The following is a 12,873-nucleotide window of genomic DNA, read 5'->3' as shown; positions in this document are numbered from 1 at the left end:
GGGTCTATAACCAGTGTCATCGACAAGATGTGAAGCCGCCATCACCCTAATATGTAAGCCTCCTAACAATTCCAAATTTTCAGTTAAAATGTTTGAGCAATTAACTAATATGGGCTTAATTGTTATTATTCATAACAAATTAAATTTGGGCTTAAAAATTTTGGCTTAAAATTTAAAAAGTTAAGTTTGGGACAACAAAAAATTTTTTTGTTTAGGTCACTAAATTTTTTTGGATGGGTTAATTGGGTCTTTGGACCTGATATATTACAAATTTATAAAGGAAACTACAGACTTGAGTGGGTGCAAACGCTCCCCTGGCCGAACACTGAATCCTCCCCTGGGAGTAGCAGATTTGGCGGGTTCCAAACACACACGCACTTATGTGCGTCCGCTAACGATAAAGGCGCCGACCTTGATGGAGTTGCAGCAACTGCCATGAATGGAGGCACAAGAAAGGATTGCAGGGATGGAGGTAATGGGTTTGAGAATTATATCTCAAACCCTTCTTTTTAAACACCAATGTTTTAAACCCTATAAGATTTGATATCTTAAATAAACCCCCTAATGAACTTGTGAATTACGATATTGTTTAATACATGTTTCAAAACCCTCAAAATACTTCAATTTCATCAAGAAAGGCCCCTAAAGAATCTGTTTTTTTATGAAAGTAATCAAAATAAAATTATGGAAGGGTCTAGAACCGAGAATGAGATCGTAGATCCCGTTGGACAAGTAAACATTGCTAAACCAAGTGAAAATTTAGAAAAGTCATGGATATTTGACTACCGTGCAATCGATACCGTGACTTTTGAATTATCAGACATGATTTTAAAATCAAAACCCAAGATTAACCATATTAAAACCGCAAATGGGGGTATAGTTCTAGAAATTTCACCGACTTTAAAACTTTCAAATTGTCTCTATGTACCGTCTTTATCACATAAATTGTTATCAATTAGTCATGTAGCAAAGGAATTAAACTCTTCTGTATTAATGCACCCCACATTTTTCATTTTACAAGACATTAGGACAAGAGTGACTATTGGGCATGGAACTGAACGCCAAGGATTGTATTATGTGAACGAAGTGGCTCAACATGATACTGTGATGCTAGCTCTTGGAACTACAGATCGAGAAGCTTGGTTATGGCATAGACGACTGGGTCACCCGTCTATCGGTTATTTACATCTTCTATTTCCAAAATTATTTCCTTTAAATAAAACAATAAACTGTGAAGCTTGTGTTTTGGCTAAAAGTCATACACATACTTTTAAACTTAATAACACAAAAGTTAATTTACCTTTTTCCCTTATTCATTCAGATGTATGGGGGCCAGCAGAAGTTATCGGGGGGCAAAATTTTCGTTTTTTGTTCTTTTCATCGATGATTGCACTCGTATGACGTGGATATATATTTTTTAAAACATAAATCTGAAGTTTTTGACAATTTTACTAATTTTTATGCTATGATACAAACAGAATTTAAAACCAACATCCATATTCTTTAATCTGATTATGGAGGGGAATTCGTTAACACCGCAATGACACAATTCTGTCAAGCAAATGGAATAATTCACCAAACATCTTGTTCTTACACCCCTGAACAAAATGGTACGGTTAAACGAAAAAACCGCATTCTTTTATAAATAACTCGGGCTCTCCTAATTGAATCTAAAACTCCTAAATCTTTTTGGCCTGATGCTCTCGCCACTGCCACTTATCTTCTCAATCAACTTCCAACCAAGGCACTTGACCTAAAAACTCCTCTCCAAACACTTTTGAATTTACCAAACTCCCACCCACACATACACTACAACCACGAATATTTGGATGCTCTGTGTTTGTTCACATACCAAAAATAATCGATCGAAATTTGACCCCTGTGCTAAAAAATGTGTGTTTGTGGGATATGATGTCACCCAAAAAGGATATCACTGCTATAGTCCAAAAAGACGTCATATGCACACTAACATGAATTGTGACTTTCTAGAAACCGAATTCTTCTATACCTCCCAACACAATGGTCAGGGGGAGAAAGAGGATAATGAAATACTGAGTTCGCTAAAATGGGTTCCAAAATGGACCAGTCATCAGAAGAAGTTGATCAAAGTACCCAAGATGAGTCACTATTTTCACAACAATCTGATGGATCAACAATCGGTAATCCAAACCAAAATCCTCCCAACCTGGTGTCTGAGGTAAGTAATTCTCAAACACATGAAGAAATTCATAAAAAGCAAAATAATGATACATCTAATAATTGCGAGATAGAAATAGAGCAAACAGTGCAGGATGAACATATACAAGAAGCTCCAATACAATAAACAGTGAAGGAGGAACATATACAAGAAGAAACTGTTCAGAAATAGGTGCTCCCACACAGGGTCAACCGAGGAATACCGGCTAAACGGTACTTCCCAGAAAAACAATCTAAGTCATCCAGATATCCCATAGCTAACATAGCCAAGGAAACTTATCCAAATAACCCAAAGCCTTTACTTCTTCCCTATATACAGAACAAATCCCAACCTCCGTTGAACAAGCTTTAGAATCAAAGAACTGGAAGGATGCTATGGAAAAGAGATGAAGGCGTTATTGAAGAATGACACATGGGAAAAGTGTAGCCTTCCTCCTGGAAAGAAACCAGTGGGATGTCCATGGGTCTTCACAATTAAACACAAACTAGATGCGACTATTGAAAGATATAAAGCACGACTAGTAGCAAAAGGCTATACCAAAACGTACGAGATTGACTACTCAGAGACGTTCTCTCTAGTATCCAAATTGACACAATTTGGGTTCTTTTATCCATTGCCGCAAATAAAGGATGGCCCCTGCATCAATTTGATGTTAAAAATGCCTTCTTGCATGGAGAGTTAAAAGAAGAAGTATATATGGACGCTCCACCTGGATTCATGAAGAATTTCAATACAAAAGAAGTATGTCGACTGAAGAAATCTCTCTACAGGCTTAAACAATTGCCTCGGGCTTGGTTTGGCCAATTTACTCTTGCAATGAGAACATATGGATTTCGACAAAGCAACTCTGACCATACGTTGTTCCTTTAACAAAGAGGTAAACTTGTGACTTGTTTAATTATATATGTTGATGACATGATCATTATAGGAAATGATGAGGAAGAAATGAAGAATTTGAAGGTAAACCTCTTCACGGAATTCGAAATGAAGGACTTAGGAAGACTTAAGTACTTTCTTGGAATTGAAGTACTAAGGTCCAAACAAGGGATCTCTATATGCCAAAAGAAGTATATTCTTGACCTTCTAGCAGAGACAAGAATGATCGATTGCATGCCAGCCGACACATGTAAGGCCCCGTTACCGGTGCCCTACTTTAAACGTTGGATTTACTCATAAACACAGCTCATAATATCAGAGTTAATAAAAACTTTCGCGAAATATTAAAACATTCAAACCATAATATTACATAACCATCCATTCTTGTCTTAACGGGAATTCAAAACATTTAAACATAAAATATTGTCTTTAAAAATAACATAACATTTCTTGAGATGCCAGCTTCTTCAAGTTCATGCCATGTGCTTCCCCTTATGCAAGCTGCCTTAATCTACTCACCTGCGTGCATACTAAAAGTCAGCTACGCCGAGTGAGTTCTTGTTAATCACACAACATACAATCTGTTCTCATACTTGCACACGTGCCCAAAGGTGTGTACACTATTCATACTTTACTTTATATACATAACTATCCATACTATTTAAAGAGCCTTCCGCCCTATAACCTCACAAATATTATAAGGGCCTGGTCCCCAACATCATAGATGTTATTAGGGTCTGATCCCTACTGATGCGTGTATAATGATGCTCTTTATTAATGACCCACAACTAATCTTTAAATTTATTAAACGAAAATCCTAACGAATACACACACAACCGGCAAGTGTACCGATCACTAATAGTATATACCTAAGGAAGTCCGAGTATCGAACACAAGGACAAACGTACTTAATACTTAACCCTAACCAAGACTCACCTAAGAATAATATATTTTAAATGATTTTTAATTATTAACTACTTAACCTAACTTAAATTAACTTAAAAGACTTAAATTAAGAAAACTAGACGAAACTTTGAAAATAAGATTTATCAATGGGAAAAACGTCTACCTAGGTAAGAATCCTATTGAAGGTATAATAAGCTAATGGATTGAAGAATCTCACAACATCGGTTCCTAAGGATTACATAACTAAGGTTCACTCAAGAAATCTAGATCACTTCTCGGTCTCACTAACAAACCCTAACCTATACTTAGTTGATTTTAAGAACTAACCGGGTGACGAATTGTTAAAGTGATCAAATGCCGACTCTCCTCTCGGTCTCACCGACACACTACCCTAATGGAGACGAATACTACACAACCAAGGATAGAGGAACAATTTAGTTTAACATAAACTAGGTCAACAAATCGCTCACAAACCCAAACCCGAGAAGAACCGAACCCGCTCTCGCGATCCTAATCCTAACAAGTAAAAGCTATGAGATGATCCTACTTCCTATCACCTCTCGGTCTCTAAGAAGGTGCCTACCTGCTTATTTTAACTAATTAATATACCCAACTTAACCCTACGGTTGTACACCCCGCAAACAATCTCTAAACACAAAGTAAAGAGTTTAAACAAGCTAAAATCAACTAAAACCGATTCAATCAATCAAAGCAAGAGGTAATTGAGTATTATTAATCAAAACACAGCCACTAACCACAACCTAATTCAATGTTAAACCAAACTTTACATTAACAATTCAAGTCGTGATCATCAACAATCCAATCTACTTACTAAAACCTAACAATAATCATCTAACCTAGGTAGAACTAACTAATTTAGCCTAACATGATTTTCGGAAAACAGCTATAAATCAAAGTAAACATCAAATAACTCAACCAAAACATAATTAAACTCATTCAATGATCAAGAACAATCAAGCACAAGTCAATCTTTAAGTTACTCGCAAAACAATCCAACATAAAATATCAAACCAACTAGTTAGGGTTCTTGAACAAAAACACAAAGTTTATGGATGTATTACTCAATATTATGGCTGAGATTATGAGTGTATATGGTCCCTAGCTGTTGTCCACAACCGTCCTTAGCCTCTTTCTTCTTCCCTTGGCTCAAGAATTGCAAAAAACGATTTTTTCCTCTTGAATGGGGGTTTTTAGGGTTATTTTTTTCGTAGTTGGCTGCTGATTTTGGGATTGATGGCTGTTAGGGTTCTTATTTTCTTCAATTAACTTAATATATTGTGCATAAAAGGCTTGGATCTTATGGGCTTGGGTCGGGCCTTGAGTTGTAGTCTTCAAAATTGATCAAAAAGGCCCCTAGAATCTTCAAACTTAACTCTTTTTTCCATCAACTTTCATAACCTACAAGTAACATTCAATCTTTGTAAAATTAAGTAAAAACCACCCATAACTATTATTAATTAAACGATTAAGCAATTAAAACATGATAAAACGATACGGAAAGTAAGTGTGTTTTACAACACATCAAACATCCCCACACTTAAGTCTTTTTCGCCCCTGAAAAAGTCTAATGCAGTTGGATCAGAATCGGAAAATACAGTCTTAAAAACATATAAGTTAATTTTTTAAAGCTTAGAAGAACGCAAAAACCGCGACTACCGATATTGATATCCACTTAAACCCAATCCTTAATCTTTACCGGGACAAATAAGCTCCGATAATAATATTACTCAGTGGTTTACACAATTAAGACCCACTTATTTTCAGCTTTTACCGGACCAAGCCACCCCAAATTGACTTAAACCTCAAAATTAGCATAATTAAAACTTTTGTTGCTTTATTTTTTACATGAATAGGTAAGACGATCAAAGATATTGTTTATCCACCTAAGCTGAAGCATCAAAGTCTACCAAGCAGCCAATAGATACGGTTAAGGTTCAATTAATTAATAGCTAGTGTTCCCCACAACATGACATACCCCCGTTATCAAGCAATACCCCGAAACCATCACCATAGGTGAGTATGCAAAATTTCATCTGTAGGGCTTACATGTAGCTTGTCCCTTGTGGTCCGTTTCTTAATGGTAATGAGACGCGAGCAAGGGGACCCCACATGGCTAACAACGTGGATGATCAAGTCTATGGTGTATTTGTGCTTTTGTACTTTTTGATCATGTTTAAAGACTTATAAGGGTTTGCTTTTTTGGCTTTATTTTAAATATCCACAACCCCACTTAGGAATTGTGAATACCCAGATGAATAGATTGCAGACAGACCCATGGTCTCCGGACCCGAAGCATCCCATCAATACAAGATTTAAGGTTATAAAACCATACGCCAAAGAGGTGTAAAACACTAAACTAGCAGTTTAAAATTTATATCACAGGCTACACGGCATACTCTAACATTAAACCTACCCAAGCATCATATGATAACGTACTCAAATTTTTAAAACTCATGATATTTCCACTTTTTCATACCAAAATTTGAAGGCTTGAGTATGGCACGACCTTTCATTACTTATCTTCCACGGACAAAACGCTTTACCCACAAAAGATTTCCGTTTTAGCCATTTTATCAAATTTGCCCTTTCATTTTCAAGGCTGAGCCTACCGACACATCCCAAGTTAAGTGCGTTTTCTTTTATTTATCTCATATTATTAGTAGTTTGAAAAACCGATTTCCAATAAATATCATCATCTCCCATTTTAACGCAAAAAAAAACAAAAAAAAACAAAAAAACCTAAATCAAGAGACATTTTTCTTTAAAACTTTTTTTTTCGACAACTAAGTAAAATAAATTCTCATCCCCACACTTAGAACGAAATCGTCCTCAATGAGAAAAAGGAAAAGAAATAAAATAGAATAAAAATAAAAATAAACTTAAAGCACAAAAATAAAACATAGAATAGCAAAAAGTAAAATAGAGAACGGGTTACTCCCCTGGTTTATAAGTAGATTCTTCATTAGCTGCGTATCAATCGAACGACCATATAGCATCTCATTCGTGGCCGCAACCTCGGGTGAACCAGTTCCAAAACGCCATCAGAGCTACCATGCGCATAATAATACCTGCAATAAAACAAACTAGCTCGCATGTAGCGGCGTACAAAACAGAAAACAGAAACATAAGAAATAAACATATTTTTGTGTTTTTGGAATTTTTTATTAAATATTTAATTTTTTTGTATTTTTATGTTTTTATAAATAAAAAAATAAAACGGAAATCTCTTGTGGGTAAAGCGTTTTGTCCGTGGAAGATAAGTAATGAAAGGTCAACCATACTAAAGCCTCAAATTTTGGTATGAAAAAGTGAAAATATCATAAATTTTAAAAAATCTGAATACGTTATTATATGATGTTTGGGTAGGTTTAACGTTAGAGTATGCCGTGTAGCCTGTGATGTAAACTTAAAACTGCTAGTTTAGTGTTTTACACCTCATCGGTGTATGGTTTTATAACCTTAAATCCTGTATTGATGGGATGCTTTGGGTCCGGAGACCATGGGTCTTTATGCCGACTATTCATCTGGGTATTCACAATTCCAAATGGGGTTGTGAATATTTAAAATTAAGCCAAAAAGAGCAAACCCTTATAAGTTTATAAACATGATCACAAGAGTACAAAAGTACAAAATTCACTACAGACTTGATCATCCATGCTATTAGCCATGTGGGGTCCCATTGCTCGCGTCTCATTACCATTAAGAAACGGACCACAAGAGACACGCTACATGTAAGCCCTACAGATGAATTTTGCATACTCACCTATGGTGAAGGGTTCGGGGTGTTGCTTGATAACGGGGGTATGTCATGTTGTGGGGAACACTAGCTATAAATTAATTGAACCTTAATCGTATCTAATGGCTGCTTGGTAGACTTTGATGCTTAAGCTTAGGTGGATAAACAATACCCTTGATCGTCTTAGCTATGAATGAAAAAATAGAGCAACAAAAGTTTTAAATCTGCTAATTTTGAGGTTTAAGTCAAGTTGGGGTGGTCTGGTCCGGTAAAAGCTGAAAATAAGCGGGTCTTAATTGTGTAAACCACTAAGTAAAAAATTGTTGGATCATATTTGTCCCGGTAAAGATTAAGGCAAGGGTTTAGGTGGACAACAATATCGGTGATCGCGGTTTTTACGTTTTTTCTGAGCTTTAAAGATTAACCTATTTGTTTGTTTGACTTTAATTTTCCGATTCTGATCCAACTGCATCAAACTTTTTCAGGGACGAAAAAAGAATAAGTGTGGGGATATTTGATATAATGCTAAATATATAAGTTTCCCTTGTTTATTTTATTTAATATTTTAATTGCTTTTGTTCGTTTTTAGTCAAGATTTGTATACTACTAACGTTTTTGTGTGTCGTAGGTTCCGGGATTTGATCGTGATTAAAAAGGGGCGAAAAACGAGCTAAAAAGAGCCGAAACGGAGATCCGGAACGCGTCAGGAAGAACCAGAACAGAGAACCGATCAGACCGGGCCCGGCCCCCTTAGAGAAGCACGCCGTGCCGTGCCTAGGGGAAAGGCAAAAAGCCCTTAGCGCGGCGTCTAGGCACTACTGATGGGTTTTTTATTCGTTTTTGGTTATTGTCGGGCCTTGTTTTCGCTATTTAAACACCTTTAACTTAAATCTGACATAACCTGAAGCCACCAGACGATTTTGGAGAGTTCTTGGAGCTATTTTACTAGTTTGTTGGTGATTTTGAAGGCACGAGAACAGCCGGTGAAGAGCTTTACGTTCAAGATCGAAGACTACGGGTTTTATCGCCTTTAATCTTTCGTTTCTCATTATTTCACCATGTTTTCAGTTTTATTTGCTTTGTTTGATTTAGACTATATGATGCTAGGCTAAACTTCATAAACTACCTAGGTCGTGATGAACCTTTGTTCGGTTTGATTTTGATTGGGATTTCTTTTCGTTATGGATTTTATGTTCTAAGTAAAGTGTTAAGTTTGAATTAATTGATGCGTATGATTGCTTGGTTTTATTTACTTGGATTTATTGTTTCACATTACCCTTGGTGATTGTTTCATAGGATAGGGTTTTGTTAGGTCATTTACTGTGTGTTCTTGACTAGTTTATGATTGATATGCATTAAAATCATAGAAGCTGTAAGGTGATAGGTTATTGATAGATCTTTGTTGGTCAAGATTTCTAGATTTAGTTCTTCGTAAGGAGTCCGTCTAGGATTGATTGTCAGCTTAGTCTATTAAGTCAATTGAGTCTTCTTAACTATCTTTGATTTCCGCGCTGTAAGGTAGGATTTCGTCATAAAGATACTTAGACATAAATTATTAAATAACCATAAGGAAGTTTAATTTATAAAACTGGTGAGTCTTAAAACTTGTTAGAAATCCATAGGTGTCTTCTTGAAGGTCAAGGGTCATGTTCGGGTTTTCTGTCAATGGTCTATTTTACGATCCCAGTTCCATAACTTAAGTTTCCCATTTGATTGATTGTCTGACATTGGGGATACTAGCCTAGGTAGTTATTTTCATCATCTGAGTTAATCTAAGTGTTTTAATAGTTTATTATATTTTATTTAATTAGGGTTAGGTTTAGTTGATTAATAATTAGTTTAAAACCACCCTTCAAACATTATTATTAAATAGTCACGTCTTGTAGTTGAGTCTAATTAGCTAGTATACGTAATTTATAGAGTCTCGTGGGTTCGATGTCCGGACTTACTTAGCTGTACTAGAGTCGACTGGTACACTTGCCGGTTAGTAGTTTAAGAGTCTAGAATTATTACTTAGTGTCTAGATTTGCTTATTTTTAGTTAATAATTATTTGACTACTTTTAGTACATCAAGTTTTTGGCGCCGTTGCCGGGGACTCTTGGTGATTGCGTTATTAGTTTTGATTGGACTTACTTGCTATATACGTGCTATTGTGTTTTTGCTTTTGAGTTTTTAGGGTTTTAGTTAATTAGCTTTTTACGTGTTTATTTTTTTTATTATGAGTCGTAGGTGTCTAATTGTTCGTGTGTTTTGCTTGTTTAGAAACCTGTAATTATGTGTGAAATTTGTAATGAACCTCACTTTACCATTAAATGTCTATATAATAGTAACATTAATTGTGATACATATGGTGATCCTCATTTACACTATGATTGTCCATACAAGGGTTCTTGCTTTATTTGTTATAGATGCGATGGTTGTCATATGACTCGTGCATGTCCATATAATCGTACTAACCCTTCTGTGCAGCCGGTACAAAATTTTTCACAGGGACCTTTTCCGTATTATTTTGATAATTCGTATCAGCAACCTCAGCAAAACCAGGAGCAGTGTTATGATCAATTTTCTAAAAGCCTTTATGATGAGGATGTAGCTGCTATGGGTAGGATAGAAAAGATGTTGGTCCAATACATGGCTACAGATACCCAAAAGATGCTCGCTGAGCATGATACCATCTTCTAAAATCACCAGGATATTATTACAGATCTCCAACGTCAAGTAGAAGAAATTTCTAGGAGACTGGATGAAGAAGATGAAATGGAGAGGTTGAGATCCTTGGAATATTTTGAGCACTCAGATGAGGAGATCATTCAAGTAACGGAGACAAAAATGGATGTTGAAGTACCACCTCCGGTTTCACATGCTATTATTGATTTTTGGAGTGACTCTGATGATGAGATAAACGAAGAGGAGAGTGTGCAGCTGGAGGAGCAACCGACACCTGGTTATAAGTATGATGCGGAAGGAAACTATTTGGGATACATGAATCGGTTAGGCGAGTTGTTCCCGACGTTTCCAGAAGAAGGTAAAGAGCCAGTCATGGAATATGTAGATGAAGAAGAGGAGCTCATCCCGGATACGGAGACACGAGTGGCTGATGAAATCCCACCTCAGGTTTCACAGGTATATGTTGCTAATTGTACTGAGTTTTGTAGTGACTCCGATGATGATTGTGACGAGGAGAAGTGGGCTGCATATCTGAGATCAGTTATGGTGAAACCTGTGTTTGAGGAAGAGATAGAATTGGGAGAGTCATTCGAGCTAATGTTTGGTATTGAGGATAAGGTTAAGGTTTTGAATGAATTGAGTGAGGAAGATGAATTCCTTGATCTGGAGTTGGATGGATTGTCAGAGTATGACGAGGGGGGTACATTGGACGTTAATGCGGATGTTGCGTTTTTCGAGGCCCTACTTGTAGAGGACAGTGTAGATGAGGATGCGGTGTTAGAGGAAGAACACTATTGCCGACCCGTGGATTGTGTTTTGAATGCTTCTCGGGAATTAAAACCACGGGATAAGGCCGAGGATGATAGGTTACCTGAAGTTGCGTATACTTTAGAAGATGGTCTACATGAATGAAAAAACCTTTGCATGTCAAACACGACCAGTCTTCTCGATACTTACAACGCATTCGGCTCTTGCCAGATAAGTTTAAATATAGGTGGTCTGACCCGTTACTAACTTTTAATTCTAATTTAATATTTTGCGGTTCCATCATTGATGTATTAATGTTTGATAATTTCGGGTGGAACTAAACGGGTTAGATAGGGTCCAGATAAAGAAGAAACCTCCTAATTAAGTTCAAGTGTGGGGAGGTTTCGCGGAGTTTGTATATTTAATCGAGTCACTAACGTAGTTTTTGTAGTTCGTCTTTGTTTTTTTTCTTTTTTTGCGTTTTTAAGTTTTGCTAGTTTGAAGATTGAGTGAGCTAGAGAAACGATCCCAAGGAAGAATATAATGAAAAAGACAAGTTTGGGGATGATGTAGCAGTGGAGCCGTATACTTTATATTTATTATTTGCTCCTGATTTTTCATGATTATTTTATATATTTGTCGGTTGGTGAAAATATTTTGAATGCTTAATATCTATCATTATGATAAGATACATTTATAGATATGTTTGTTTTGTTTTGCCGCATACGTTCGTGTGTGAGAGAAGGAGTTACTATTTGCTGATCACGTTCGTAGTTGGAAGACATTCATGGAAGAAGACTTTGGCATCATGTTTCATGCGCAAATTACCAACTAAGTCTTTTCCATTATCTAGCTTGTTAACTTTTTATTTTGCTTTAGTTTTTATTTTTTTAAGTCTTTAGTTTTTTGTAGTTCGACTTTATTTTATTTTATTTTTATTTTAAGTCGTCCTTATCCTTGCATTGAGGATAATGCAAAATTTAAGTGTGGGGATAGGATATTTGAGTCGTAGTTTAAATTTAACTTATAAAATAAAAAAAAGGATATTTGAGATAACTTATAAAAAAAATTGAAAAATGTTTTAAAAATGTCTCTTGAATATAGTTTTTTGCGTTAAAGTGGGAGATGATGATTTTATCGGGAAATTGGTTTTTCAAACTACTAATAATATGAGATAAATAATAGAAAGCGCACTTAACTTGGGATGTGTCGGTAGGCTCAGCCTTGAAAATGAAAGTGCAATTTGATAAAATGGTTAAAACGAAAATCTCTTGTGGGTAAAGCGTTTTGTCCGTGGAAGATAAGTAATGAAAGGTCAACCATACTCAAGCCTCAAATTTTGGTATGAAAAAGTGAAAATATAATAAATTTTAAAAAATCTGAATACATTATTATATGATGCTTGGGTAGGTTTAACGTTAGAGTATGCCGTGTAGCCTGTGATGTAAACTTAAAACTGCTAGTTTAGTGATTTACACCTCATCGGCGTAAGGTTTTATAATCTTAAATCCTGTATTGATGGGATGCTTTGGGTCCGGAGACCATGGGTCTGTATGCCGACTATTCATCTGGGTATTCACAATTCCAAATGGGATTGTGAATATTTAAAATTAAGCCAAATAGAGCAAACCCTTATAAGTCTATAAACATGATCACAAGAGTACAAAAGTACAAAATTCACTACAGACTTGATCATCCACGCTGTTAGCCATGTGGGGTCCC

General features: G+C 36.0%; 1 protein-coding gene across 1 annotated transcript in view; it reads left to right on the top strand.

Moving 5' to 3' along the window:
• The window catches only part of LOC143536744 (uncharacterized), a 157,314-nt gene extending 145,998 nt beyond the window's left edge, over nt 1-11,316 (top strand). The window contains exon 2 of the mRNA XM_077030666.1: nt 9,777-11,316. Within this exon, the coding sequence (XP_076886781.1) occupies nt 10,495-11,316 (822 nt within the window). The 5' untranslated portion in view covers nt 9,777-10,494. The remainder of the gene's footprint in view (nt 1-9,776) is intronic.
• Nucleotides 11,317-12,873: the final 1,557 nt, after the last annotated feature.

The sequence above is a fragment of the Bidens hawaiensis genome, unplaced genomic scaffold (assembly GCF_021521415.1).
Source record: "Bidens hawaiensis isolate Kalapana, Puna unplaced genomic scaffold, B.hawaiensis_p1.1 tig00010900_1, whole genome shotgun sequence".
Lineage (NCBI taxonomy): Eukaryota > Viridiplantae > Streptophyta > Magnoliopsida > Asterales > Asteraceae > Bidens > Bidens hawaiensis.
Note: the sequence above shows the minus strand (reverse complement) of the source record. Positions and strands in the feature narration are given on the sequence as shown.